Raw genomic sequence first — 27210 nt, forward strand, 5'->3', positions numbered from 1 at the left:
GTAACCCTGCATTTATGCAAGATCCGAGGTGTTGCCATTCTGGATCGAGCTATTTGGCCAAGTCTGGTATCCTTCCTCAGCAGTAGATAAGTGCCTGATGCTTTAGAAGAAGGTAACACTTCCCGTGGCGCTCCAAGCAAATTGTGCAGCGCTGTTCGAAATGGGAGGCAATTCCTTCCTGACCCCTGCGGTGATCATCTTATGCCTTGAAGCATGTGTCTACCCCAGCCTTGCAAAATCTGGTAGTTGACCAGCCCAGGCATATATTCTACTTGCCCACCCTTTGCCATGACTGTAGATGATAAATAATGAGGTCCGTGACTAGAGCTTCTAGGTGCTACATTAATGCAAATAATAAATAAATGGATTGTGTTGTGCTTGCTGTAGGTGAATAGAATTTTGCCAGGCTAGCTAATCTCCTTGGCAAATGTAACTGATGGGCTGGAAGATTGTAAGGTCCTAATTCATGGAGGAAACGGTAGTCAGAAGTAGAACCAGACCCCCTTCACTAAGGAAGAGAACGTACAAGTTGAGGGTGTCTGTGTCCTGTTCTCCTTTAGAGGGAGAGTGAGCCACTGAGACCAATGCAAAGCAAGCTCACAGAAGAAATAATTGAAGAGAAGCTTTTATGGGTGGTCTGTAGCCCTTGTCAAAATCTGCAGGGTTGGGACTAGGAAAGTAAAAGGTTTTAAGCATGTGCATAACTTAACTCCCGTGAGTAAAGTGTCAGATTTTAGGCCATTACAATGCAGGTGTCTTTGCCCACAGTCAAAATGAACTACTCCTTATAAGAGTTTCCCAAAATGTGGCCCGCAGACCAATAGCTGGTGAACTGTGGCGAGATCTGGTTCGTGTGGTCCTGGTGACTCCACCTTCTCAAATCTAACATTCCGTTTCTTGTCCGAATATCCATGAAAGGGCTATTTTAAAAAAAGCAACTGCTGTTTGACCAGGAGTGGATCTGGGAGGCAGGTCTTCCCGATTTGGGAAGGGAGAGGTCTGTTAAGAGGTGGTCCATGTGATCAAAGCACTGAAGAATCCCCGCTCTGTGAAATCCACCTTTCAAGCTAGGAAGGGAAAACATAACTCTGATGGCTAGACTGATTCTAGTAACATTTGCTGCCCCATCTATCAGGATGCAGGCTCAAGGATGCCGATTGTGGTTTAAGTGGAGGGAGTAGATGACCCTCAACGGAGCCTATTACAGCCTATCTGACTGGTAGAGAACATGTCACAAAGGTCTCTATTTTGCAAATCTTGTCTTTTTTTTTTTTTTCCCATCTTGAGCCATTTCATACGGTGTGTAAATTAAAAGCTGCCAAAATGCCACCGCCTTATCTTGACGAGAGTGGTATTTTTATTTCTGCCGTAACAAGAGCTTCTTTCTCTTTGCAGGTCGACAGCATATAATTTTAATCCTAAACCTGCCAATCCGAGTTTTCTCAGTCATTCCCTGGTGGAACTCCTTAACCAGATCAGCCCGACCTTCAAAAGAAATTTCTCAGCTCTGCAGAAGAAACGGTAGCAGCAGTGTTTCCATGTTGAGCTGCCTTGGCTTTTCTGATTGGTCAGATGGCTTGGTGTGAGGTTCAGATATTTGGCTTGCTGCCCAGGGGATTGCATGGTGCTGTCTGGCTCATAAAGCCAGGTGTTGACTGTAACACTCTCTTCTTCAGTCAGAGCTGGGGGATGCTTACAGGAAACTAGATGAAACTTTGCATTTTTGTTAGCAAGGATCTCCAAGCTTTTTACAAATGGTATCTCTGTGAGGTAGGTAGTGAAATCCTCATTTCAGATGGGGAAGCTAAGGTGCAGAGCTGAAGTGATTTGCCCAGGGTTACTCAGCAAGTCAGTGACAGAGCTGTGCACGGAACCCAGGAGTCCTGACACCTAATCCCCTTGGTAGTTTTTCCAGAAACCATTAGACCACCTTCCCTGAGAGCATGTAAACATATTAGCAAGAGGCCTGCCTTGTGGCTGGAACTCTTAAGTTCCTTGTCACTGCACTGATCAGAAATCTAATGTCTATGCCTGTGTACAAGGTTGGGTTCCCGGGAATACGTGGGAAAGGGACACCCTTTTTCCCCAGTAAAGGTGGGACTGGAGGAACAAATGCCCTGAGGCATCTACGGAGCAGATATCTTATTGCGATTGGTGTGCCTAGCCAGGCACCAAAGAGTTAATGAAAAGCAGTACTCAGCTCTGTAACAGTCCTTGATAGCTCTTATCAGTGGGCATTCTTGCATGGGCATAAAGAACTAAGACTAAAACCAGTGTAATAGGAGGAAAAGTCTCACACAGTGATTTTGTTTAAAACAACTACTCTCCTGTTCATTACAAACCTGCAAACACGCATGCGTGTGGATTTCTTGTAATTCTGTGTAACTTTTTTATTTTTCATTATTCCATGCGCTAATTGTTTTATAACCTTGTCCTTACGACAGGGACCCACTTACTCTGCTCCCAGACAAAACCTTTGGAGAGTCCACTTAATGAACTGCCTGGGCTCTGCAGGATATAAATTGACACGCACGTTCAAAAATCCTGCATCTGGTCTTATTAGGGAGATGAAAGTGACACTGTACGAAAGCTAGAAATTAGCCGTGGCCTGAAACCCACCACTGTGACTATCCGGCCATTTAAAAAATGATTAGTCTGTTGCCTGTTGAGCCAGAAATGAGTACAGATGGGATTCTGACACCTGCTGAGAGCAGAGAAGCTACACAAAAGGCCATTAGGTGAAGCTTGCTTTTTCGCTTCACTGGCAGATACACTATATTTCTATAACAACAATCCATGTGCCAGGGCTTAGCACAGGCATGATCCTAGCTCCAACATAGAGAGCTAGAGTGAATTAACCCAGCTGTAAGATTGGGGTGGGGAGAGCTTTCTCCATACAGAGCTAGCTTGGTTCCAAGAACAAGACTGAATAAAAGGTACCGAGCCCAGTTTATTCTCCACATTGCTGTTGAGCTTTAGGCCAGGTCTGAGCGTGGGTCTTGATCAGATGACACTGGTTGAGCTGGCTGTGTTACCTTTATAGGGCTGATGTTGAATCTTGTTGATGAGCTTTTGTTGGGGAGGAGGAGAATTCTTGCTGTGTTCTCCAAATCTAAAGTCCTCTTCAGTGGAAATAATCTGATAGCTGTGAACTCCTGCCTAGGGTTCAGAGGCATCCCTTTGAAAGGATAGCCACCCCCTTCCAGGTATACAGTTGGACGGCACCACAGGCAGAACACGCCATGGACTGCGTGAGGGCGGAAGATGCTTATACGTCAAGGCTGGGCTATGAAGAACACATACCCGGACAGGTATATCTAGCTGCACGCTGTACTACTGGTGATGATGCTCTTAGTGCCTTTCATAAAGAGAACTGAAAATTGCTTGCCAAGGATAACAACCTCCCGGCATCCGTGGGAAGCAAGGGGAGAATTAATATCCTCATCTTGCAGGTGGAGGCACAAAGCAGCACGTGTCCTGTGCAAGGTCTCTCTCAGAGCCAGGATCCTGACAATCTAGCTGCCTTCTCCAACCACTAAATTTGCCTCCTGTCCTTCCACCTGGTAGAATTATCTTGCAGCTCAGATCATAACATTGCTCTGCACATGGACCTCTCTGCAGAAGTATCTTTTGCAGCATGTGTGGGGTGGTTGTTTTTTTTTATCAAGGTTTAGGCCCTGATCCTGCAACGGCTTATTATACCCATGTTCAACTTCACTCACTGTGAGTAATTCCACTGAAGTCAGGAAACTACAGAGCGTGCACAAAATTAAGCTTCGGCAGAACTCCTTGCAGGATCGGGACCTAAATGCCTGGCTAGTTCTCCTTCGAAAAATAGCTCTGAGCGCTTGGCTTGAAACAGCCCTTAGGGGCTTGATGGCTCTGGCCCTAAGAATGTTGAAAGTTCCTTGGGGTTGCAAAATATTGGTTCTCTGCCCAGTTGTAATGTAATTAAATCTCAGTACGCTGGCTAATTAATTCAGCATCGCATCACATCAAACCCTTTGTTGATATTCCAGCTAAGCTGCCCTGGGTAACTGGGGCAATGCAAGATCTATCACAGCTTGCTGTTTAAATGAACTTTAGCTGTGAACGTGCTGCTGCAGTTCTTTTTAAATGCTGTGCAACTCTGACTTCATTTGCCTCTCTGATCTGGAGTGGGGGGTAGACTCCTGCAAACTAGCTCATAAACGACAAATACCGACCCCACCCCTGTTTCACCTGAGACTTCCCTCTTTCAGACCAGAGACTGGAACGAGGAGTTGCAAACCACACGAGAGCTACCCCGCAAGAACCTGCCAGAGAGGCTGCTGAGAGAACGAGCCATTTTCAAGGTAGTCTTGAGGCGGGGTGGATTAGACACACATTGTAGGTAATCCATTCCCAGTCCAATTAGAGACCCACCCTGGGTTGACTGAGAGCTTCGCTGGAGCTTTGTGGTTTAATCTTTATAAGCCCAGATGCTTTGCCTCAGGCTTCTAAGATTCAGGCCAGGAGCTTCGTCTTCATCTCTCCCCATCTCCCAATCTGATGGGAGAGACTCATTCTCCTGATGTCTCGGCTCTGCTCGTGTTGCCAGCAATGACAGAGTCTCCTCCCAGCCTGGTGCTGCTGTTTCGTGCCACGCAGCCTTGCTTTGACAGGGCTGGGGCTGAGGGGGAGGGACATTCAGCAAATGGGGTGGGTCATTGGTCAGGTACCTTCCCACGGTAGCACCCCAAGTGGCCAAGCTGAAGAAACGGGGGCCTGTCCATAAGGTATTCAGTATCTAAATATCAGCCAGACTCGCGAGGGTGAAAACCGCTCTCCTGACCATTGGCCCCCGTGAGGTGGCGGCTGAGGGGATTTCAGGCGGAATGGAGGGCAAGTGCTGGGAGTACGTTGTCCGTGGGCAGCCTGCTCTCTTTACCCAGCTCGCTCCTGCCTTCACGCTTCCCTTCCCCTCCCAACGCGCAGGTCCACAGCGACTTCACGGCGGCCGCTACCCGAGGAGCCATGGCCGTCATCGACGGCAACGTCATGGCCATCAATCCCAGCGAGGAGACCAAGATGCAGATGTTCATCTGGAACAACATTTTCTTCAGCCTGGGCTTCGACGTCCGCGACCACTACAAGGACTTCGGGGGGGACGTCGCCGCCTACGTGGCGCCCACCAACGACCTCAACGGGGTGCGGACCTATAACGCGGTGGACGTTGAGGGGCTGTACACGTTGGGGACCGTGGTGGTGGATTACCGGGGTTACCGGGTCACGGCACAGTCCATCATTCCAGGGATCTTAGAACGAGAGCAGGAGCAGAGCGTCATCTACGGGTCGATAGACTTCGGCAAGACCGTTGTCTCTCACCCCAAGTACCTGGAGCTGCTGGAGAAGACCAGCCGGCCCCTCAAGATCCAGAAGCACAAAGTTCTGAATGACAAGAACGAGGAGGTGGAGCTGTGCTCGTCCGTGGAGTGCAAAGGCATCATTGGCAATGATGGACGCCACTATATCCTCGACCTGCTTCGCACTTTCCCCCCCGACCTGAACTTTTTGCCGGTCGAAGGGGAGGAGATGCCGGAAGAATGTAAGAAAATGGGATTTCCCAAGCAGCACAGGCACAAGCTTTGCTGTCTCAGGCAGGAGCTGGTGGATGCCTTTGTAGAGCACAGGTGAGCTGAGCAGAGTTCTCCCCATCCACCCAGCCCTGCTGGGTGATATCAGCACAGGCCGGAATGCGTGCGGCATCGTTCCAGAGATGCTGCATCCTAGCAAAACTTCCATTCGCATGCAGCTAATATTTTTTCCCCCCCCCTCATCCCCCACCCCGACAAGTGCTGTTATAAAAACGTCCTTGGTGAGAGATTAAAACAGTGGGGCTTCTGAAAGGCTTATGGGAGAACTGGGGAAGGATATCTTGGTTTTAATCTCCAGTTCTTTCTCCTTTCCCCAAAAATGCCCTGGACATTCAGTGTCTGGGTAATAAGAGTGGTGCCGCTCCTGTAGCGCTAGTCTTCTAAGGATCTCCAAGCACTTTAGACGCTCCCTGAACCCAGTGGAGGCAAGAAAGGGTTATGTACATACAGAGATCATGGTAACCGCCCTCTAGGGCGGACCGTAGCAGCTGCGTGACACTGCACGGTGTTTACGTGAGAGACTGAACAAAAACACCATGTCCTGTGGCAGCTGCAAGAGGCTGGGAACTACCTGAGCTGAGGTTAACTCTCCGCCTTCTGCGTGGCCGCCTGTGGGATATTCAGTTACCACACGTGGTCAGGATCTAGATTTCCCTCGCCGTCTCCGACAGTGCGGCCCTCGCCCTCTTGCCGTGCTGAGACACTGCTTCAGTGCTGACTCCAGGAGAAACACCACCTGCTGAATCACCAGCCTCACTTCCTGCTGCAGCGAGGTGTTCCCTGGAGTGCCGCCCCCTCCTTAACTGCTCAGCTTCAGCCCTGCCAGGCCAACAGCACGGGGGTCCTGCCACTCACTGACCCAGATAAAGTAGGTAAAGGTCTTAGGGAAGTGCTGCTGCTGTTCTTATAGCAGCCCTGTGCTCCTGGACCTTCTGAGATCAGACGTTGGAGATAAAGAGGGACCCCTAGGCTATATCCTGTGGCTAGTGGCAGAAAGCAATGTACTGACTGCGGGGAGTTAATTTCCCAGCATGATGGCTATTGAACAGTGCAGCAGCCCTAACACCAGTAGTGACTGCGCCTCACCAATGTCCTGTTTGTCGGTCAAGTGTCGTACTGCTCCACTGTCTGAGATGTAGACTGATATGCCCTGGCAGGGTTCAGATGGTCCATCTTTAGCCCCTGTGATCTTACGTCTATCAGAGAAGGAGCAAGCCTTTTGGATTATCCTCTAGTCTGGTTGTCTGGCTCATGGGGATTATTTTGCTGAATGCTGCATTCTGTTAGATCTCTCCTTTCCTGTCCTGTAGATATCTCTTATTCATGAAACTGGCTGCTCTGCAGCTGATGCAGCAGAAGGCCCACAAGCAGGAGAACTCGGGCGTGCTGGAGAATGGCGCCTCCGCGGAGAATGGCGCCTCCGCAGAGAATGGAACAGTGGGAAGCGAGAAATCGGAATCGGATGATGGTAAAATAGAGGAGAACGTGGCTGGATTAGATCAGGTTAAAGAGCTGGCAGAGACCATTGCATCTGATGACGGAACAGGTACCCACTCCCCATGCACCAAAAAAGGGCCATGCTTTTCCTGGTAGCTTTTGGATTGGGTGACGAATCAGAACGGCTCCAAGTTGGTGGGTCGCAATAACTGAACGCGTGCCGTCGCTCAGACCGGAACGCCGTGCCTTCCCCAGGACTAGCACTTGAGTATTTACCTGGCACTGTTCAGACACTGGCAAATTAACCCTCCTGGCATGCCTGGGCAGGGATTAGCAACCCTGAAACACAGTGGGACTCTCAGTGCTGGGATTAGAATGTGGAATCTCTGGTCTGTGCCCTGTTCAGACCACTAGACCAGGCTGCCTCTGAAAATACAAGAGAGACAAGGTGGGGGAGGCAATATCTTTTGCTGGATCATCTTCTGTTGGTGAGAGAGCCAGGCTTTCGAGCTAGACAGAGCTTTTCTTCAGGTCTGGGACAGGTACTCCGAGTGTCACCACTAACTACAAGAGTTCAGCATAAGTAGGCTCCCAACGCTGCATGCTGAAAACACTGTTGCTCTCATTAGGAATCTCTTAGCCTTGACTGTGTTGGGCACGTGGGAGGGTATTTTCAAAGGGGCTTTTGAGAGAGGCACCTGAATCCCATCCAAAATTAATAGGAATTGTGCCCCCAACTGAAAGTCCCAGTATTATTATTTTTTTGCAGAGGAGAGATGCACTCTCAGTACTGAATTCTATGCCCTTGTCTGGGTTTTGTGGCCTGTATCTGTACCCCAAGCAATATTGCGCTGCCAAATGCTTTACAATGGCCTTTTGCAGAGCAGTGCAGCAACATCCCTCCTCCATAATAAAACTTGCCTCTTACTTTAATGTCCGCTGTGGGCTGTCTTTAGAATCTGCATTACTTTTTTTTCTAACTTTTTACCAAGTCTCTCTGTCTCCTTCCTTACCCAGTGGATCCCAAAAGCAGAGAGGTGATTCAAAATGCCTGCAAAGCCGTGGGCTCCATCAGCGACACGTCCTTTGACATTCGGTTTAACCCGGATATCTTCTCACCAGGTAGGGGCTCAGAGGGATGGCTTTGAAACTGCTCTGGCCTGGGGCAGAAAGATGCGATGTAATTGTTTGTAATGCTTCAAGCGACCACACGTAGGCTGCCTCCCCGCACTTGCTGGTGGGCTGAAGAATGCTGGCCTGGCACATGGAGCTGGCTCTCCATCATCCCAGCTGCTAGACCACATCAGTAGAGGCGGAGAAACACATTAAACACGATCCTGATATTGTCCCCGTAAACAATTGTTGTGGTTGTCACATGGCGGCTGTTTGAATCTCCCCAGTGCGGGAAGGAGCAGTTCTCAAACTGTGAGTCAGGACCCCAGAGTGGGTCACGACCCCATTTTAATGACCTGCTCAGGCAGGCTCCGGGGGTCGCGTAGTAATTTTTGTTGTCGGAAGGGGGTCGCGGTACAGTGAAGTTTGAGAGCCTCTGCTCTAGCAGATCACAAACTAAACCCGCTGACCTGCTGTAAGCTGATCACAGCTCGTCCATATGAGTCAGGATCCTCGGGTATGTCTGTTGGTGACTAAATTAGAAGCTGGAAATGCTTCCTTGGTGCTGCATTATCTCTTTGGGGGTGAGTGTCCTAACCCCATGGCCTGAAACAGGAGCTGCGCATGCACGGTCGAAAGCAGCAGGGTTTGACTCTCTATCTTGGCCTGGATATAAATGCGGTAGAAGTCGTGTTCAGCTGAAATCCACAAGCACCTTTTTAATGCTGATGGTGGAGACAGGGCTGCTGCTGACTCTGCATGGGATGGCAGCTTAAAGGAGGTTATTTTAACCTGAGTCCATCTGATGGAAGGGCTTAAGGAGCTTCTAGTGCTTGCAGAATTTGTTGATCCTTCCGACAAAATTCTCATTTCACTGACTCTTCATTTTAGCCCTGTACGTGTGCATGGCACTTCGGAATGTGCCAGACAAAGACAAGAGTGAGCGGGTACAGAACGGAGCAAAGCCGCCTGTAATCATGGTTATTCCAGCTGGCGTGCTCTGCAGAACTGACAGGTCTTAAAGAGCATCTTTATAACAGGAAAGGGCAAAGCACGTCTGTTTATTGCCACTTGCTCTTGTATGGATATTTTGAGAATTAAGGGTGTTTTTTTTCCTGTCCTTCCATTTCTCAGCTCTTCAATTTCCCTCCTAGGTGTTCGTTTCCCTGAGTCCAGCAAAGAGGAAATGCAGGATCAGAAGCAGTTATTAAAGGATGCCGCTGCTTTCTTACTGTCATGCCAAATCCCAGGCTTGGTAAGGCACTGGGGGGTTGTGCTGATCTCCTCCATCAAATCTTGCCTCAGATCTGGCCAGTCAACGCAGCTGTGCAGTTATTGCTCATCTTAAACAATGGTTGGATTCTAGTGCTGGCAAATGGAAGTTGTGAAATACAAAGAACAATGTAAACATCTCTGGTGGTGCAAAGAGAAGAGGGGTTTTCTCTTTCACAGCCCCTAGTTTAGAAGGAGAAATGTGCCACGGAACAAAACTCGATCAATGGTATTTCCCTACTACCATTTTCTGAAGCTGTAAAGTAATCTTTCTTCAGTTACAGTATCATGGAAATTGCAAATGAAATGGGCCTATTGGATCACCCCAATCACTATTCCAGCCAGTGCTTCCCTGGCGTGGATTAAACACTGACCACGTCACGGCTGCAGACAGGAACTTCTGAAAATGAACTCAATGTGGCAGAGAGAAAGCTGTGTAAATGCAATGCTAAGATGCACTACAAAATACACTCTAATCACAAAATGCAACAGTGAACATATTCTCTGCCTGCTCACCCTCACACTGACCCTGCATGTATTGATGGTGACTTAAAAAAACAACCCCACAACAACCAATTGGATTTGTGCCCTTTCTCTTTTTGCTAGAACTGAAAGGCCTATGGAGGGGGTTACTTTTTAAGAGCGCTTTCTGATTGTTAATGTAAGAAATCTCTGATGTGACAAGTCTGCCGTTTCCTGTTTTCCTGAAGGCGTTTTGGGGGGCAGATACTTGTGTGCGGTGTGCAATCATGCGCTCTAAGTGAAGGGTAGAGCTGGGGAATCTACAAAGCTCTCTTCTCTCCAAAGTGCTCTTAGTCACTCAGAGAGAAATAAACAATGAATGAAAATCTCTTCCTGTATCAATTGCTTGGCGTTCACACGCTTCTGATGTCATCATTTCCCTGATTCAGGATTTGTCATAACTCTCAACACCCAAAACTCTAATCTTTTTTTAAAAAAAAAACAAACAAAAAAAAAACCTGACCACAATCAACCCTTCCCCCTTATACCAGAGTAAAATAATAAAAAAGGGCACAAGCTCAATTTTTTTTCTTTGTTGAATACTTAGTCTACAATGAGCAGCATAACTAGGGATCAAAAATACTACACAACTCTGTGTTTGTGTGTGTGTGTGTGTGTGTGTACACACGCGGGAGCACGCAAACTAGGTGACAGACACACATAGAGCTGCTGTGTACCCACCTCCCACCCATTCTCAGTATGTGAAGGTAACTTGCATAAATGTAGTTAGAACTCAAGGGGACGCATTTACATTTGCATTGTTCATTGTACTTCACGACTTCCATTTGCCAGCACTAGAAACCGGTACCTCTTCTCCCACCCCGGCTCCTCTCACCCAGCCCAACCCTACCTCTTTTTTTTTTTTTTTTTTTTTTTTGTCCAGTCCCTTGTGATTTGTAGAGAGCATGGGAAATGTGGCAGTTCTTTCCTTCAGTAGCCAGGAGGGGCGACCATCTCTTGTTTCTCCCTGTCCCTTAGTTGGTAGGTTCACGCTTGCAGGAGGTTGGGTAAACGGCTCCAGACCAGGTGGATTTGCACAGCATTCCCTGATACAGCCGTGCTTCTCCAGCCGTGGGCATGCATGGTCCGTGCCTGGATTCCAGGCAGAGGAAGGGAGGACGCTTATCAGATGTGTGGAGCTCCTGAGAATCCTGTTTGGGGCAAGAGTTCCTAGGAGCCCCAGTCAAGAATCGGGGCCCTATGCACTACACCCCCTGCCCCAAAAAGATCTGAAACCTAGAGCCCTGTCTGAGAAAGGGACCAGCTTTTCAGAGGGGCGCAGCCCCCACTGAGGACCACGAGAGCTAGCGGGTGCTGGGCACGTTTGAACATCTGGCTCAGAGGGCCCCGTTTCTGGCCGGTGGCTCCTTTCCCCTAAGCTCCATGTGCTCTGCAGGTGAAAGACTGCCTGGAGCACACGGTGCTCCCGATGGACGGCGCGACGTTAGCGGAGGCCATGCACCAGAGGGGCATCAACATGCGCTACCTAGGCAAAGTCGTCGACTTCCTCGCCAAGACCCCCGCCCGCCCACAGCTGGAGCACGTCTACGTAAGCAGCGGGTTTCGTTCCTGATCATCCCTTCGGCTGCCGCTGGGCTAATTGGGCCTGGCCACATTCCAACTCGGCTAATTGCATTCTGTCAGCCGCCGTGTAAAAATAAACAGCCAGGCTTTGAAACCACGCGAAAAAGCCTTTGATTGCAGGGGTTGACGGTTTTACTCCTATATTTCTGTTCTGATTCGGGCTAGGGAGGGTCCGTAAAGCACTTTGGGGTAAAAGGCATTGCCGATCGGTCCGAGACAGCCTGCGTTTTCGGGCCATGCAGTGACCCACAGGGGCCCTGGATTGAATGGAAAGGATGTTACTTGTGACTGGTCAGGGGGTTACGCTGGGGCCTGATTCTGCCACCCTGGCTCACGTTGAGTAGTGAGTACATTGCTCCAGGAATGTCATAGTTCCTAGAAGCCCCTGCCAGGGATAGGGTCCCTGCATACTACCCTCCCTTCCTGAACAAAGCGTTCCCTGCCTCCAAGAATATACACTGTAATTTGCGGAGTAGGGTACAACTCCGCAGTAGTAACGATTGCAGAATCGGACCCTTTGTCAAGATGGATCAAAATGCATCTAAAAGCAAAGTGTGTGTGTGTGTGTGTGTTCCCTCTATTGACTAATTTCCTTAGTCCCTGTTCTTTATTCCTTTTGGGTAGAAAATTGGAATCAGCGAATTGATCACTCGATCAGCCAAACACATCTTCAAGACATACCTTCAGGTACGAGCGGCTGTCTAAACTCTCGCCATGTGAGGTTCTCGTTAACGGTTTTTCAGAAATAGAAGCTGTTTAAATCTGTTTTCTCATTAGCTAGTTCATGGATGTTGCCTAGCAACTGGAAGTAAAATCTCATTAGGCCTAATATAGGTGGAGACCTGGATCCAAGAGAAAACAAGTTTCCACTTGAAGGAAGCGCTCCCAGTGGATTATCATTCATGCTTTTCTTCCCCAGAATTTCACTGATTACACTGAAGGCTTTTAAGAGTGAAATCACAGCTTGTCTTGCCTGTAAAACACTTACTCTGCTTAAGCAAACAGCAGTGCTTGTGACCTCCGAGGATGCTTGTTTATTACATGAACTCTAGGACATGGAGCAAGAGCTCGTTCCAGAAGCAAGGAAATCTGTTATAAGAATTCCGCATTATAATCTCCAGATCCCCAGTAGTTGTGCATTCTCCCCAACCCCGCCCCTTTTTGGAGTTTTATTGAAACACTGCATGACTTTGTGTGTGGCACTTCAGGCATGTTTGTTCTGTTGCTCTGAGACGCGCTGTCCTGGCGGACCTTCCCTCTGTCTCTGTCGGGCACCACGATGGTATTTTTCGTAAAGATGGGACTGGATTTCCTTTAGAGTTGGGTCAGATTGATGCATGTGTAACGCAGAAAAGGTTCCGCAACTGACTTGCAGTATTTTGCTACAGGGCGTGGAGTTGTCTGGCTTATCGGCAGCCATCAGTCACTTCCTCAATTGCTTCCTAAGCTCCTTCCTGAATCCAGTTGCCCATCTCCCTGCTGATGAGCTGGTCTCCAAGAAGAAGAATAAGAAAAGGAAAAACAGGAACCTTGGAAATGCTGATAACACAGCCTGGGCCAGCATGACCCCGCAGGAGCTTTGGAAGAATATTTGTTCCGAGGCAAAGAACTACTTTGATTTTCATCTTGAATGGTAAGTAGAATGATTTATCGTCACTTTCCCCTCCTTTTGCCTGATTTCTCTTTCTCATCAGTAGCTGTATTGCGAAGGGTGCCTGTATTATTTATAAAATCCCTTAAGCATTGGAATCAGACTTTAAAAAGGCTTAAGTAGCAGATGGAGAGAAACCGAGGCAGATGTGGTGGTGGGGCGGGGGAGGGTTGAATTAGGATTACAGGTGAAACTTTAAATGAGATCAAATCCATGAGGCAGAGAGATCCCGGAAGGTTGATTCAGATGGCACAAGCTGCAGAGGAGATAGTGTGAGGGACAAGTATCCAGTCTGAGATGAGCATTGGCAGAGAAGGGAGTAGAGATTTCATGGCCATGAGTGAGGCGGGCGTGAAATCTGTGGATGTTCCTAGAACAAGGACAGATCTTAGCCAGCCTCTGAAATGAAGAGGTTGCCGGTGATGTAAGAGGAGAAAAACACTAATGGATATTACCAATGAATATAAGCTTTACTTACACACACACACACACACACACACACACACACACACACACACACGCTCTCGCTCTCGCTCTCGCTCTCGCTCTTGCTCTCTCTGGCATCAGAGAATTTAAGATTTTAGTACAAATAAGGAAAAGGTTGAATCAAGCAGCCGTATCGCTAAAGCTGAAGGCGGGGGAAGGGAAAAGATGCACGTAGGACTGCACCCAGCATTCTGCAGGAAAGCTCCTTGCTTTCTGACGTAGTTCGGTTGCACCTTCTTTGTTTATTAGCGCCTAACTATACCGGGGGGAGGGCCTCAGGCATGCCCTAGGTGGATACTCTTGAGTATAAACTTACCCCAAGCTCTCGCCTCTTATTTATTTATTCAGTGAGAATGTTGACCAAGCAGCCGAGGTGTGTAACCTCCAGAAAATCACCCTCCTCCGTGAGATCTCCCTCAAAACTGGAATCCAGGTGAGAGCCGAGTCCTCCGGCTTTCCTTCCTCACTTTCTCCAATGGGGAAATTCACTAACAGGGGGCATATGTTGATTCAGCTCACAAGGTCTTTCAAAAGATGCTTCCCACCCCTGGCCCTTCACTCCTCCTGCAGATTTAGTACTGAAATGCCAGTTCTAGCCCTGCAAAGGGATTTTATGTAGTTGCATTAAGGGTAAACATGCTTTATATAAGAAGATTGGTCTGCTCCAGTCTCAGTCCTTTGTCTAGTCCTGTCTCTGGTGCTGGCCAAATGGCCCTGCACAATACAAAGTGAAACCGCTGCTGTTAAGGGGAATAGGCTTAACTTCTGCCTTACAAAACAGGATGATGCTGTCCTCCTTACTGAAAAGAAATGGCTCCCGTTTGTAGACTTCAGCTCGGATGGCACCTTATCGTAGGCTATAAATCCCTGCACATCAGGGTTCAGAATGCAAGTGCTGGCACAATCCAGAGCTCAGCATCTCCAGCGTGCTCCTACAACAAATCAGGGATCGGTTTGCTGCAGGGGTTTAATCTAGGCATACGATGAGACGGCCTTCCAGGACAGACCTCCACCATGGCCCTCTTTCAAGACACTGTCCCCACGTCTTCATACATAAACCAACGTAAAAACAAAATCCAAAGGGCAGCTAGCCGTGTGTGCATTAACACTGCCCCTGATTTGTCTGTCTGTGACCTGGCAACCCAAAGCTGCTGGCCTGTCTTGTTTGGAAGTGGAGGAATTTGACTCCCCTCTAGATGCTGCAGTATGGGAAGGAGTGTGATTTTGCTGTTAGGGCTGAGAGCGGCTGGATTCTGTTCCTAGCTCGGCCACCAACGCGCTGTGTGACGGTGGGCAAACTCCTTCACATCTCTGGGCCTCAGTGTTGCCGTCTGGGAAATGGGGACATTTGCCTGCTGCGCAGCTGGTTGCACAGCATCCTGGGAGGCCTGATTCTGTCCTCAGTTACACCCAGGTAGCCCCTTTTGGACTTCAGTGGGGTCACACACGTGCCACTGAGGGTTACATTTGCCCCAGGTGTCCATGAAGGGCTTTGGGAGGGAGGAAAGTAGCTGAAAGATGTTAGCTTTGGGGTTTTTTGGTTTTCTTCAGATCCTGTTGAAAGAGTATAACTTCGATAACCGGCACAAACCCACCTTCACAGAGGAGGATATTCTCAACATCTTCCCGGTCGTGAAGCACGTAAACCCCAAAGCTTCAGATGCTTTCCACTTCTTCCAGAGCGGGCAAGCCAAGGTGCAGCAAGGTACGTGAACGCTGCTTTGTGCCCTGACCTTGTGTAGCCACAGCGCAGGCTGCCCTGTGCTCTGTTCTAGGGGGACGCCCTCCAGAGGTGAGAGAGAAATACGGTCTCCACGCCCAGTCATAGACCCGTCCCGCAGTGGAAACTACCAGGGGCCAGTGACGGGCACGTGGCCTCTAGGAAGGGGACTGAGATCTCCATCTCACTGCACACAAACTATTAAACCGCTGTCGGATCTCTGAAATCCAGCATAGGTTCACAGGACCCAGATCGGGATTAGATGGTTGAAATAACTTCTCTCAGAGAGAGTAATTTTAGACTTTACCAAAAACAAGGAAAAGGCAGAATCATAACATGAGCTAGTGTCCTAGTGGTAGAGAACTGTGTGTCCCGTACCTACTTCCCTGAGCCGTCTAGACCTCCCGCGTTGTGTTTCTCTTTTATGGAGGATGCTTGTTCTTGCTGTGGCATTAGGAGTTATGATTTCTCATTGCTTATGGGTAATACAGTAGCCCAGAGATTCAGCAAAGGAAGTTCCCCAGCCTGCTCTATAGTTACAGGAAAAGGAAATCCAAGTCCCAGGTTAACACTTAATAAGAATATAATCTAATATAAAATCATGAGTGGTGTGGAGAAAGCGAATAAGGAAAAGTTATTTACTTATTCCCATAATAGAAGAACTAGGGGCCACTAAATGAAATTAATAGGCAGCAGGTTTAAAACAAATAAAAGGAAGTTCTTCACGCAGCGCACAGTCAACCTGTGGAACTCCTTGCCTGAGGAGGTTGTGAAGGCTAGGACTATAACAAGGTTTAAAAGAGAACTGGATAACTTCATGGAGGTTAAGTCCATTAATGGCTATTAGCCAGGATGGGTAAGGAATGGTTCCCTAGCCTCTGTTTGTCAGAGGGTGGAGATGGATGGCAGAAGAGAGATCACTTGATCATTGCCTGTTAGGTTCACTCCCTCTGGGGCACCTGGCATTGGCCACTGTCAGTAGACAGGATATTGGCTGGATGGCCCTTTGATCTGACCCAGTATGGCCGTTCTTATGTTCTAATATTTCCTATGGGTTTTTGTAGGTTTCTTGAAGGAGGGCTGTGAGCTCATCAACGAAGCCTTAAACTTGTTTAACAATGTGTACGGTGCTATGCACGTGGAAATCTGTGCCTGCCTTCGGCTGCTGGCTCGCCTCAACTATATCATGGGAGACTACTCAGAGGTACACTCGGCCCCCCTGCTGCTTCCCTAAGAAATGTCCTGGCTGGTCAGCGGTAACTGTTTTCTCCCCCTCCCGTCTGCCCTTGGTGCCTCCAGATTAACGACTCCGTGATAACTGCAGAATGAGCAGTATAGTTGAGCTGAGAAGTGGGTGTGAGAACAGGCCTGGGGCCAGGTCTCCTGGGTTCTCATTCCAGTCTCGTCTCTGGCCACTTACACCTGTCTGTTTTCCTGTCCCTGCAATGGGTAGAACACCTGTTTCCCTACTGCATAAGAGTGAGTTAGGGGTTCATTAGCCTCTCTTGGAAAAGCAGTTACTGAAACATTACATTTTATTTAAGGAAACAAAATCATTTGCGTCGGTGGGTTTCCCCTTTCTCCCTTGGCTATCTTAGCTAGCTAGCCAAAGGGCCTTGTGGCCAGCACTCTGTCTCGCTTTCACCACTGTACAGGTGGCATCCTGATGAGAAGCCCACTTGGATTCTGTTACCTTACCCGTAGTCCTCGCTGGAGGTCATTGGTTTCTCCTTGACTCCTATTGAAGGCTCTCTTATCTGGTACCCTGAACAAGTGTCCTCTTCCCCAGCAATGACCTGCTTGCTGGCTCATTTGGGCTGAGGAGTGTTGGGATTAACAGCCCTTCAGGTCTGGGCTATCAGAGTGCACCCAGCATATCCTTTGACTCCCAGTGGAAATGAAATCTGGGTCTCCCACTTGCCAAGGCAGAAGAGTTACCAAGAGGCAAACCTGGCTGTGCCCTGGCACAACTCACCCAGACGTCTCAGTGAGTTGCTGGAAGGCATTTCTCTTGCTGAAGTCCAAAAATGAATGGAAACTGTTGCTGAGCATCCTCCGTTTCTTGAGAGAGAGAGAGAGGCTGGAAACCAAGACACCTTCCTCTCTTCTGTTCCCACCCAAGTATCTCTTGAGACATAAGCCTCAGAATTTGCTACATCCTCCTGTTTGTCATTCTTTCCTAGGCCTTAAGTAATCAACAGAAAGCGGTGCTAATGAGTGAGAGGGTCCTGGGCATTGAGCATCCCAACACAATCCAAGAATACGTGAGTATAAAGAGAGAACAGTGCATGTAGCGTTCGCACCTGGTGTCTGCGACTTAACGCTTATGCGCACATTTGCAAACCAGCCGCAGCCTCCTTAACTTTGTAAAACAGTCTCTTGGTAAACCTGTTCTTCCCACGCTGCATGCTTTCTTGGGGGCACTTCTTTTCTTTCGGTGTCCTCTTGCTAGGAACAAGATGTGTGGAAAAGTGAGTCTCTGTTCATTCAGAGCGTCACTGAATCACAAGAGTTAAAAGTGAAGTCCTGAAAAGCAGGCCCTTAAACTAATACTTAAGATGCATGCAAAAAAAACCCACTTATAGCAATCATGGGAAGAGAGAGATTGAAATGGATTCTCCAAACTAACCTCATGCTGTCCGTGTGGCCCTGTCGTTCTGTAGAAGGTTGTATTCAAAGTTTCTCTCCAATCCTACAATTGCTCATACTGAAATGTCACCAAAGGCTTAGGATGATGTAAATTAATAGCTCAACCATAAGATAATACAAAAGTCTGTTTTTTTCTGATTTGTATTTGTCTTGCTGTGTGTGAGACACTTTTTTGCTCTGGTTTGCCAGATGATATTTATATTATATACACATTTTATTATATATAAAAAATATGCATATTGTCCCCATCCCAATTTTGTAAATTTCTGTTAAATGGTTGGGATATTATACATGCTGGTCAACTTTTGAAATACCTTCTGAAGCTACTAGGAGATACTGATAGATATATATAGATATAGATATATTAAAAAAAAACCACAACCATGTCTCAGCACTATAGCTCACATGGCATATCAGGCTTCTTTAAGTTGACTAGTAGATTAGTAACTCTTCCTAATGGTTATAACCTGAATTATTTTGATTCTTAAAGGCAGTGCTTTTCTCAGTGCCCCAAACTAAAGGGGGGCAGGTGGGAGGGAGCCTGCTTTATTTGTACTGAGGATGTGATGCCACATTTTAACCTTTGAATATTTCTTATATTGTAGATGCACCTTGCTTTGTATTGCTTTGCCAACAGCCAACTCTCCACAGCATTAAACTTACTGTACCGCGCACGCTACCTCATGCTGTTGGTATTTGGAGAAGACCACCCAGAAATGGCACTCTTAGACGTAAGTGATCCTTCTGAGTAAACTCCTTGTCCAGGCTCCGTGAAGCTTGTTCACTTATTTTAATCCTGTCAATAGGCAAATGTCTCTCCATCCCTTCCAACGTGCGTTATTGCTCCTACTTTCCCACTATGGGGGAAGGAACAAGCCTGCAGATGCATAGATAGTAGCTCTGTAGAGAGGAAGGGTGGTCTTATGGCTAAGGCACTGGACTGGGACTCAGGAGATGTGGGGTCAGTTCCCGGCTGTGCCGTAGACTTCCTGTGTGACCTTGGGCAAGCCACTTAACCAGCCTGTACATAAAGTGAGGGTACTTCCATTCTCACCCCCTCTGTCTGCCTTGCTCAGAGCTCTTCGGAGCACAGTTTCTCTAGTTACGTGTGCACAGTGCCTAGTGCAATGGGGCCCTGATCTCTGTGGGGCCCTCAACAAAGAGCTAATAACAATAACAGGCCCCCACATTTCTGTGTCTTTAGCTCAAAAGGCTTAGTCAGGAGTCACCTTTCGAAACTCCCTCTTGTTCTCTGACCTGTGTGTGGTGATTGCCCTTAGAACAACATCGGTTTGGTGCTTCACGGGGTTATGGAATACGACCTGTCCCTCCGATTCCTGGAGAATGCTCTGGCGATCAACTCCAAGTATCACGGCTCCAAGTCTCTGAAGGTGGCACTGAGGTACGGCGCCTCGGTCTGGGGAGATGGGTTGAAGTTTGTGTTTGGGGGTGTGACGCTGTATAGGAAAGCTGGACTGTGAATCTACCCTCGTCGCAACTGGGATTGGGCCCCACTCTGGCTTATGAGTGCTGTCCCTGGTCAGCTGTGTGCAAGCCTCCGTTCTTTCTTCCCCCAACCATTTATATGACTGCTGAAGTGAGAGCTCAGCCGCCCAGTTCAGTTGGAAGGCAGCTATGCTTGATTTGGCTGAGGCTGGGATAGCTGCCTCGAAAGGTGGAGAATTGTGGATCTAGAATTATCTACATGTAGGACCTACCACAATACAACGTGGTAGGTGTTGTCCACAACGTAGTAAGATCCCTGCTTCCTGTGTAAGAATGCAAACAGTAAGTGAAGGCTGGGAGGAGAGGGATAAATATCATCAGTACGTTTGGGACTGAGATGATGGTAAGCCCCTGGTTGTTGGTTCTTGCTGAACTAGCTTGGAGACACGGATCATTTGCATTTGTCTTTAACCGTAAAGGCTTGATCCTATGAAGTGGTTCTTTGTGACTCCACTGGGAGTTGAGAGCACTCGGCACCTCTTAGGATCAGATCCTAAAATTGTGGGGTCAGTACCCATTGCTACAGACATTTCCCTTGAAAAACTGGCCAGTGGGCATTGTCCCACTCGAAATTGCCACCCCCCATGCTGCAGCCGTCTGCACTTCATCAGGGTGAAGAGAAATCTTCTGAAGCACCCACATGAGTCTGATTTAACAATTGATGGATACGAATTCTGCAGAGAACATCTTCCTGCATGCCCCCACGGGGCTAGGATGTGCATTGAGATCCCTTAGAATAACGAAGCCAAACGTAGAAAGCTTTTCCCATTCCAAGAATGTTTGAGCTGCTGAGATCAAGCCAAGGTGACTCTCCCAACTGGGGAACAACCAGGTGACTTGGGTCAGCAGCTCTTGCTGTCACTGTTGCTGCCAGTTATGTCTTTGTTGTAAGATTCTGACACAGGGCTGGCTAATTAAGAGAGTCACCTGTTCACTTTCCAAGAAAACAAAATTTCCTTTTAGAAAGGGGAGACCCCTGGGTTGCTGCTGCTGCTTCTAATTACCTGGGTGGGAGAGAAGCCTGACAAATTAGATATTCAGCTTGAGCTGAGATGGTGAGGTGGCAGCAGGTTTAAAACAAACAAAAGGAAGTACTTGTTCGGTCCGCCTGTGGAACTCCTTGCCAGGAGATGATGTGAAGGTGAAAACTTAAAAAAAAATAAAAAAAAAAAAAATAAAAATAAATTAGATATGGTCATGGTGGATAGCTCCATTAATGGCTATTAGCCAAGATGGTGAGAGATGCAACCCCATGTTCTAGGTGTCCTTAAGCCTGACTGCCAGATGCTGGGACTGGATGATGCGATGGATCACTTGATTGACTTGTTCTGTTAATTCCTTTTGTAGCATCTGGCATTGACCACATGTTGGGCTAGATGGACCATTGATCTGACCAGTATGGCCGTTCTTGTGTTCTTAGCACTGAGCATTGCATGCACCTCTTTGCAGCAGAGAAGAACTCTTTCTCCCTTGATTGACCGTGCGTTCATTAAAGCTAGATCCACGTCTCTTCCTTTCCATTGCAGCCATCACTTGGTAGCCCGAGTGTACGAGAGTAAAGCAGAATTCCGATCAGCTCTACAGCATGAAAAGGAAGGCTACACAATCTACAAAAATCAGGTCAGTGGCCTATGCCTGCTTAGCTTGCCCCATTTGGCTTTCCAGTGCGAAGCCCCTAGTTCTGTGCTGAAACTGCCCTGCATCTTACAACGTGGGGGAGGCTTCTTCGTACGAACAGCTGGTGGAGAACTCCTCCTAGACTGTTAGGAGGTGATTGTCTTGCCGCGTGCCTTTAGAAAGCTAGTCTTTCCTAGTATTGCCACAAGGTCTCCTGTTCTACTTATAACCTCTGTGGTCGCAGTCACTGGACAGATTTTCAGTCTGCGTGAAATACCTGCAGGCTTCATCGCTTCTGCAGAACACTAAGATCTGAGAAAGCAGTGACAAGATTCAGAGTGCGCGTCTCACTCTCGATAACACCCTTCCAAATCTAGGACACAAACCAGTCCTGGGCCGGGGGGAACCTCTCTTGCTTGCAGAACTCACTGAGACGCAGCAAACCTGCCAACGTGTTCGGGCAAACCTGTTTGACAAAGAAGCCAGGCAATTGATTGAGCTCGCTCTCATTGACAACATGCTCAGCCTGGTGGAGGAAACCTCTCGAAACCTGAGCGAGACCATGCATTAAAGCTGTGTGCTTGCATCAAGTAGATAAGCAGCTGCCTGCAGGCAGTGTCACATGTTATACCAGGTCATCCGCACTCATTCTACGGTGAGAGACAATCCAGTCCCAGTGAAATCTTACACTGTCTCAAATAACCATTTAGATGCTGTGATTCAGGCAGAGTTCGGGGTTTGTTCTGATACAATTTTTTTTTATTATTATTATTTCTGGCCAGCTTGGAGAACACCACGAAAAGACCAAAGAAAGCTCTGAGTACTTGAAATACCTGACTCAGCAAGCAGTGGCTCTTCAACGCACAATGAATGAGATCTACAAGAATGGATCCAATGCTAACATTATGCCACTGAAGGTAACTTGCATGCATTAGGGCAGTCTGGGTATGTGCCACAAAGACGTGTCTGCTGCAATAACAGTTGTGATGGGTGAACTTTGTTTCTCCTGGTTGGGGAGCTATTACCCACCCTACTGGTATTCCCCATTTTACTTGCATGGGGTTTCTTTGGCAGAGAGGATCTTCCAAAACAGAAGTGACCAAGTGCAACCTTGGATTTTAAAACCCCACCTGCTTAGCAACGTTGAGACTTTCTTTTGCCCCCAAGAGAGACCCAGGTGTCTTGGTTTGTAGCTTTGCAGAAATGGGCTAGTCGGAAAGCACCTGATACTGCAGGGCACCTTTTTCCAATTGACTCTTGGAAACCTTCATTTGTAACACTAGTTCATGCACCGATGTGACACACATGCTGTTGGCTTTGAATTTTTGAGGAGGTTTCATGGTCAGATAACTGCAAAAAGGGGCTAGGAACCTGCTGGCTTCTGATCTCCCCTAAACTTAGGAGGTTGGGTGATTTGCTCTGCAACATGGTCAGTCCCAGCTGGAAAAACCGGCATGAAAGAATCAGGCACTCGCTGAAAATGAGTCTGGGAGCCTGGGACACCTTAGTTCTGACTCTGCCACTGATTCACTGTGACTGTAGGCGAGTCAGTTAACTTCGGTGTCTCCGTTTCCTCTGTAAAATGGTCCCTGTTCTTTGCAAAGCACTTTGAAATCCATGGAGAGCAAGCACCACGTAAATAAATGTGCAGCCTAACTATTGGCAGAGCGAGCCTGACAGGAGGCTGGACGGCGTATCATATCCTAGCAGGGCCATGCCCAGCCGTCAGCACTGCAGGAATTAACGTGTGAAGAGTCTGGTTCCAAAACCAGCCGCTCTTATCTGCACGCGCACCTTGCGGGAGTGAAGTTCTCCTGCTGTGCCTGGAAAAGCCCAAACGCGCGCACACGGCGAGTGCTCTTTGGGACTGTCTGTGCAGAAGCTACTGCTCTGCTGGGTTCCTGGCTGCTCACACCACTGGTTCTGCAGAGGCACTGAACCACTGGGGATGAGAGGAACACGTTCGTGTCGACAGCTCTGTGCTTTCCAGGTCGCTGGTGGCTTTTCCCCCTTTTTCAGCTACGGAACTGGAGAGATTAAAATGAAACATCTTGAGCAAGATTATGGACGCAATTCGAATTAGGTGACGCTCTCAGGCCAGGGACTAAGGCAAATCCTTAGACATGCCAAGGCTAATCCCGCCCCCCCACACACACACACCCTGCCCCCATTCCCACCCTCCTGTCAAATTCTGAGGGAATGGCTTAAATCCAAGAGACCATAAGGTTTAATCTCTCCTTACTCCCTGAAATTAAAAAGCCCAAATCATTCAAATTTGGCTCATGGAATTGGTCCCAACATTGATATAGCTGGTCAGTCCTATTGCCCTGCTCTGTCTCCCATCTCTCCTGTCTACATGGGCATTTCTGTAGCCTCCAGCATTGCACTGTTAATCGGGTTTACTCCAGTAGTGCCTGGGGACCAGCTAAGATTGGCCCCGTTGCGCTAGGTGCAGTACAAATGTACCGGCTGCACCTGATTTTATCCTTCCACCCCCCTAGGAGGTAAGGAAGTAATTATCAAGTGAGTCAATGCTGAGGTCTCTCTGCTCGTTAGGGTGGCTTACAAATGACTGACTTGATTGATTTTATTTTTAACCCTAGTTCACGGCTCCCAGTATGGCGAGCGTGCTGGAGCAGCTCAACATTATCAATGGAATTCTCTTCATTCCACTCAGGTAGAGTGTTACGTGCGTGGGCGTGCGTCTTCTCCGGTCGCGTCCCAGTGCCCCACTGCATGGCTGTTGGAGGGAAAATCAGTTTACCCCTGCAAAGCCCTGTTCCCCAGGGATTATTAGCCTGACACTGGTGAGGTAGCGGGGCCTGGAAGCGTGTTTGGTATAAATCTCTAGGGAAGTTGACAAGAAGTCACTGTCAAGCTAATTCGATGGGAGCAAACTGCTGAGCTGGTTCAGGGCTGGGAAGGATTTGAGCTGTTGCCTTATAGGACTAGTCCAGTGGGGTAATTACAAACTCAGATGCAGTGATCCAGCCTTGGGAAGGCCTGGGGTATTTATATCCCTTCCCGGCCCTCCACGCTGAGCAGTGAGCTGAGCCCGGCCAGACTTCACTAACCAAGAAACTCTCAGTCCTGGCACTCGGCTCCAAGAGCTGCTGGCAAATCCCAGAGGCTGCACGGCCCCCGAGCCTGCTTGGCGAGGGGCTCGCAGGTGGAGCAGCCGGGGCGAGAACTGCGCTCTGCTGACATGGGGCACCAGCTAGTGCTTTTTGGTGAACGACACATCTCTAAACCATTGTCCTGTAGAGCATTAGTGGGGAATATCGCAGCTGATGAGCCAGGGAAAGAGGGAGGAACAGGTGGAATCACGTCTAGGAGAATATACATGTTCTCCCCTCCACCTCTGGGAGCAGAGTGAGTTATTCTGCCATAGTTAAACAGGTCAGCACCATTTGGCAGGTGGCGTGCAGGGCCCTGCTTCACCAGAGGGCTGGCATTGTAATGAGACACTAGAGGAGGCTGGAAATCCCCCAGGCTTTCCTACCTTCCCCAACAATGCTCACCCTCCTCGTCTCACGTTCCCGAAGCAGCTGTAATACGGGCCCCTCCTTTCTGCTTCCCTCCCTAGCCAAAAGGACTTGGAGAACCTTAAAGCAGAGGTGCAGCGACGCCAGCAGCTCCAAGAGGCCATGAAGAGCAGTGAACAGCTGGAAGCAGAAGACAGTGTCTCCGAGGAGAGAGAGGCTGAGCCGAGCATGCCTTCTGCTGAGGTCCCCCCAGCACAGAGCTCTGCTTAAGGTGTACCTCGCTTAAAAAAACACAAATTTAAACCCTCCCCTTTTTCTGAATCTGAACCAGGGTCTTGGACTCCCCTGGGGCAGCTTCTCCCTTTTTTGACAATGTTATTGCACTGGTACAATTAATACACAATGCAAAGAACTAAGTTGAGAACTAGAATCTGACTGCGCTCGTGTCCGCCACGCGAAGGGGGAAAGGTGGCCAGGATGCAGCAGCATATGAAAGAACCTCCTAGGTGAGCACAGCCAGTGGCTGTCACGTCCGGGTGTGTGTGTGCGTGCCACGCGTGTGTGTGTGTGTCTCATCAGTCCATTTCGACTTTGTACATATATCTGAATTCCAAATGAATGGTCTGGAGGTAGGACATTTCTCAGGTCATTTTATGTTGTCTAAGGGACACTGTGTTGCAAGAACACCCATCCTAGTGCTCAGTTCTAGCTCGAAACCTGGATTCCAAGCCAAATGATACTGTTCTATTAGTTGCTGCCCTAAGGGGGGAGGGGGGAAGCAGCCATATTGGTCTAAGTGCTTGAAACCTGTGAAGAGGGAGGGGAAATGTACTGCTTTTTGCTACATTAGGATATAGCCATTTGGGTCCTGCAGCCTTTCTTTCGTTGCTCGGGTCCGAGTGGCCGTGGGATTTTCATACCGTTTACATTCTGATTTCATGATCCATAGGTCATTGTGCAGCCCCTGTGCTCTCTGCTTGAGCCTGAGTAACTGAGGAAATTGCATCCAAAGAGTAAGGGTTTAAAATTTAAAAAAAAGTACCGGTCATTCATCTATTTACAATGGAAAAGCCCAGTGCCTCTCCTAGATCAGTGTTGGCATTAAAGTGGACTGTCCAAATGAAATTCACAGAAGGGGAAAACCTGGCCTCTGTTGGAATAGCTATGGGGAGGGGAGTTTACCCTTCTTACAGCAGCTGCTTTAATACAAAGCTGAATGAGCATCAGAAGTTAATCATCTTTTAATTGTAAAGTAATCAGCAAACTTCTACAGGTTTGAATCATGTGTGTCTTTACACAACCTAAAATTACTAGGCATTTTTCCCTCTGGCTGAAAGAATACTAAAAATCCCATAGCACTTAACGCTAGGGATAATGTCTTGTTTTGGGTTGTTTTTTTTTGCATGCTGGGTTGAGATCGCTCCCAGCAGAACTTCCATTGCAGGCAATGGATGTTACTGACATGGCAGATGCCAATGAACGAACAATTTGACACTTTTTCCTTCTCGCTTCTGTCTGCCCCCCCTTAAAATACAGCGTGCTTCCTGCAGGTGCAGTCACAAGGCAAGTAAGCGATATCCACTGCAGGTCATGGTATGCCGACAGAGTTGAATGTCCTTTTTCCAAGTAATCGAAGACCTACAGTGAGATATGACTGCTAGTCCCAAACCATATCATGCTGCCCAGGAGTCCAGTCTCTTTGTCAGCACCAGTACTATGCTAATTTGCATTGCTTTTTTTGATGACCTTCTGGGAAAACAAGTGCTATCACTGTGCTCTTTACCCTTGGTTTCCTGTACTGCATACAGGGTATTTGTAACTGGGGGGGTGAGGGGGAAGGAGAGGGACTGTACAAAGCAGGAGGCATCTCTGATCCAAAAGAACTTGCTCCCCCTGGAAATGTTCAATAAATGACAAGGCATCTTTCACACAAGGGTTTTTTGGTAATGTCTTCCCGTTTTAGTCCATTAATTAAACCTCTTAAATAAAATGTGCAAAGTAGTTTACTAAGAAGCTTAATTTTGTTGTGTTAAATCCAAGCAGAGTTCAGGGATTTGTTTAACAGATGCTGCTGCTTCTACTTCACACTGGTGCAAAGAAGGGGAAATACCAATGGTGTAAACCAGGTCAGAAGAGGCATCAGAAGTGGGTGAAGACACACTCGAGCTCTTGTGAAAAGCCCAGCATTAATTAGCACACAAATGGCTAATTTGTGCCACTGAACTTCAGTTGGAGGCAAGTGTCTCATGCAGTTGAGCTAATACTTCCCTTTAACTGTCTTTTTCCCATTGTGCATTTGGCACATGTTTTCCTAGTGCCTCTGCCTTTCTAATGACGCTCAAAACAAACCAGCCACCTGCTCTGTGGATTTTGCACCAGCCTCCTGTTAGGATTGCTCTGAGCCTAAGAAAGCTTGTTTTGCAACACAAGCAGCTTGAATCTCTCCTCCCTTTATGCCTCTGAAAAATATCAAGAGCAGTGGCCATTAACAGAAATAATGCACACATGCTCAACCTTCTCGCAGGCCAGCTGCTCTGACCCTGTCTAAAACCT

General features: G+C 48.1%; 1 protein-coding gene across 5 annotated transcripts in view; it reads left to right on the forward strand.

Annotated features, from left to right (window-relative positions):
* CLUH (clustered mitochondria homolog) overlaps positions 1 to 25686 on the forward strand; it is a 53759-nt gene extending 28073 nt beyond the window's left edge. For all 5 annotated transcript variants that reach the window (XM_044993619.1, XM_044993616.1, XM_044993617.1 and 2 more), the window contains exons 7-26: positions 1396 to 1521; positions 3164 to 3311; positions 4242 to 4334; positions 4957 to 5651; positions 6926 to 7161; positions 8070 to 8174; positions 9320 to 9420; positions 11356 to 11508; positions 12168 to 12230; positions 12932 to 13176; positions 14029 to 14113; positions 15232 to 15385; positions 16465 to 16604; positions 17584 to 17664; positions 18655 to 18780; positions 19330 to 19451; positions 21082 to 21175; positions 21955 to 22089; positions 23776 to 23849; positions 24759 to 25686. In XM_044993619.1, coding sequence (XP_044849554.1) covers positions 1396 to 1521; positions 3164 to 3311; positions 4242 to 4334; positions 4957 to 5651; positions 6926 to 7161; positions 8070 to 8174; positions 9320 to 9420; positions 11356 to 11508; positions 12168 to 12230; positions 12932 to 13176; positions 14029 to 14113; positions 15232 to 15385; positions 16465 to 16604; positions 17584 to 17664; positions 18655 to 18780; positions 19330 to 19451; positions 21082 to 21175; positions 21955 to 22089; positions 23776 to 23849; positions 24759 to 24927 — 3145 coding nt within the window. In that variant the 3' untranslated portion in view covers positions 24928 to 25686. The remainder of the gene's footprint in view (positions 1 to 1395; positions 1522 to 3163; positions 3312 to 4241; positions 4335 to 4956; positions 5652 to 6925; positions 7162 to 8069; positions 8175 to 9319; positions 9421 to 11355; positions 11509 to 12167; positions 12231 to 12931; positions 13177 to 14028; positions 14114 to 15231; positions 15386 to 16464; positions 16605 to 17583; positions 17665 to 18654; positions 18781 to 19329; positions 19452 to 21081; positions 21176 to 21954; positions 22090 to 23775; positions 23850 to 24758) is intronic.
* Positions 25687 to 27210: the final 1524 nt, after the last annotated feature.

The sequence above is a fragment of the Mauremys mutica genome, chromosome 19 (genome assembly GCF_020497125.1).
Source record: "Mauremys mutica isolate MM-2020 ecotype Southern chromosome 19, ASM2049712v1, whole genome shotgun sequence".
Lineage (NCBI taxonomy): Eukaryota > Metazoa > Chordata > Testudines > Geoemydidae > Mauremys > Mauremys mutica.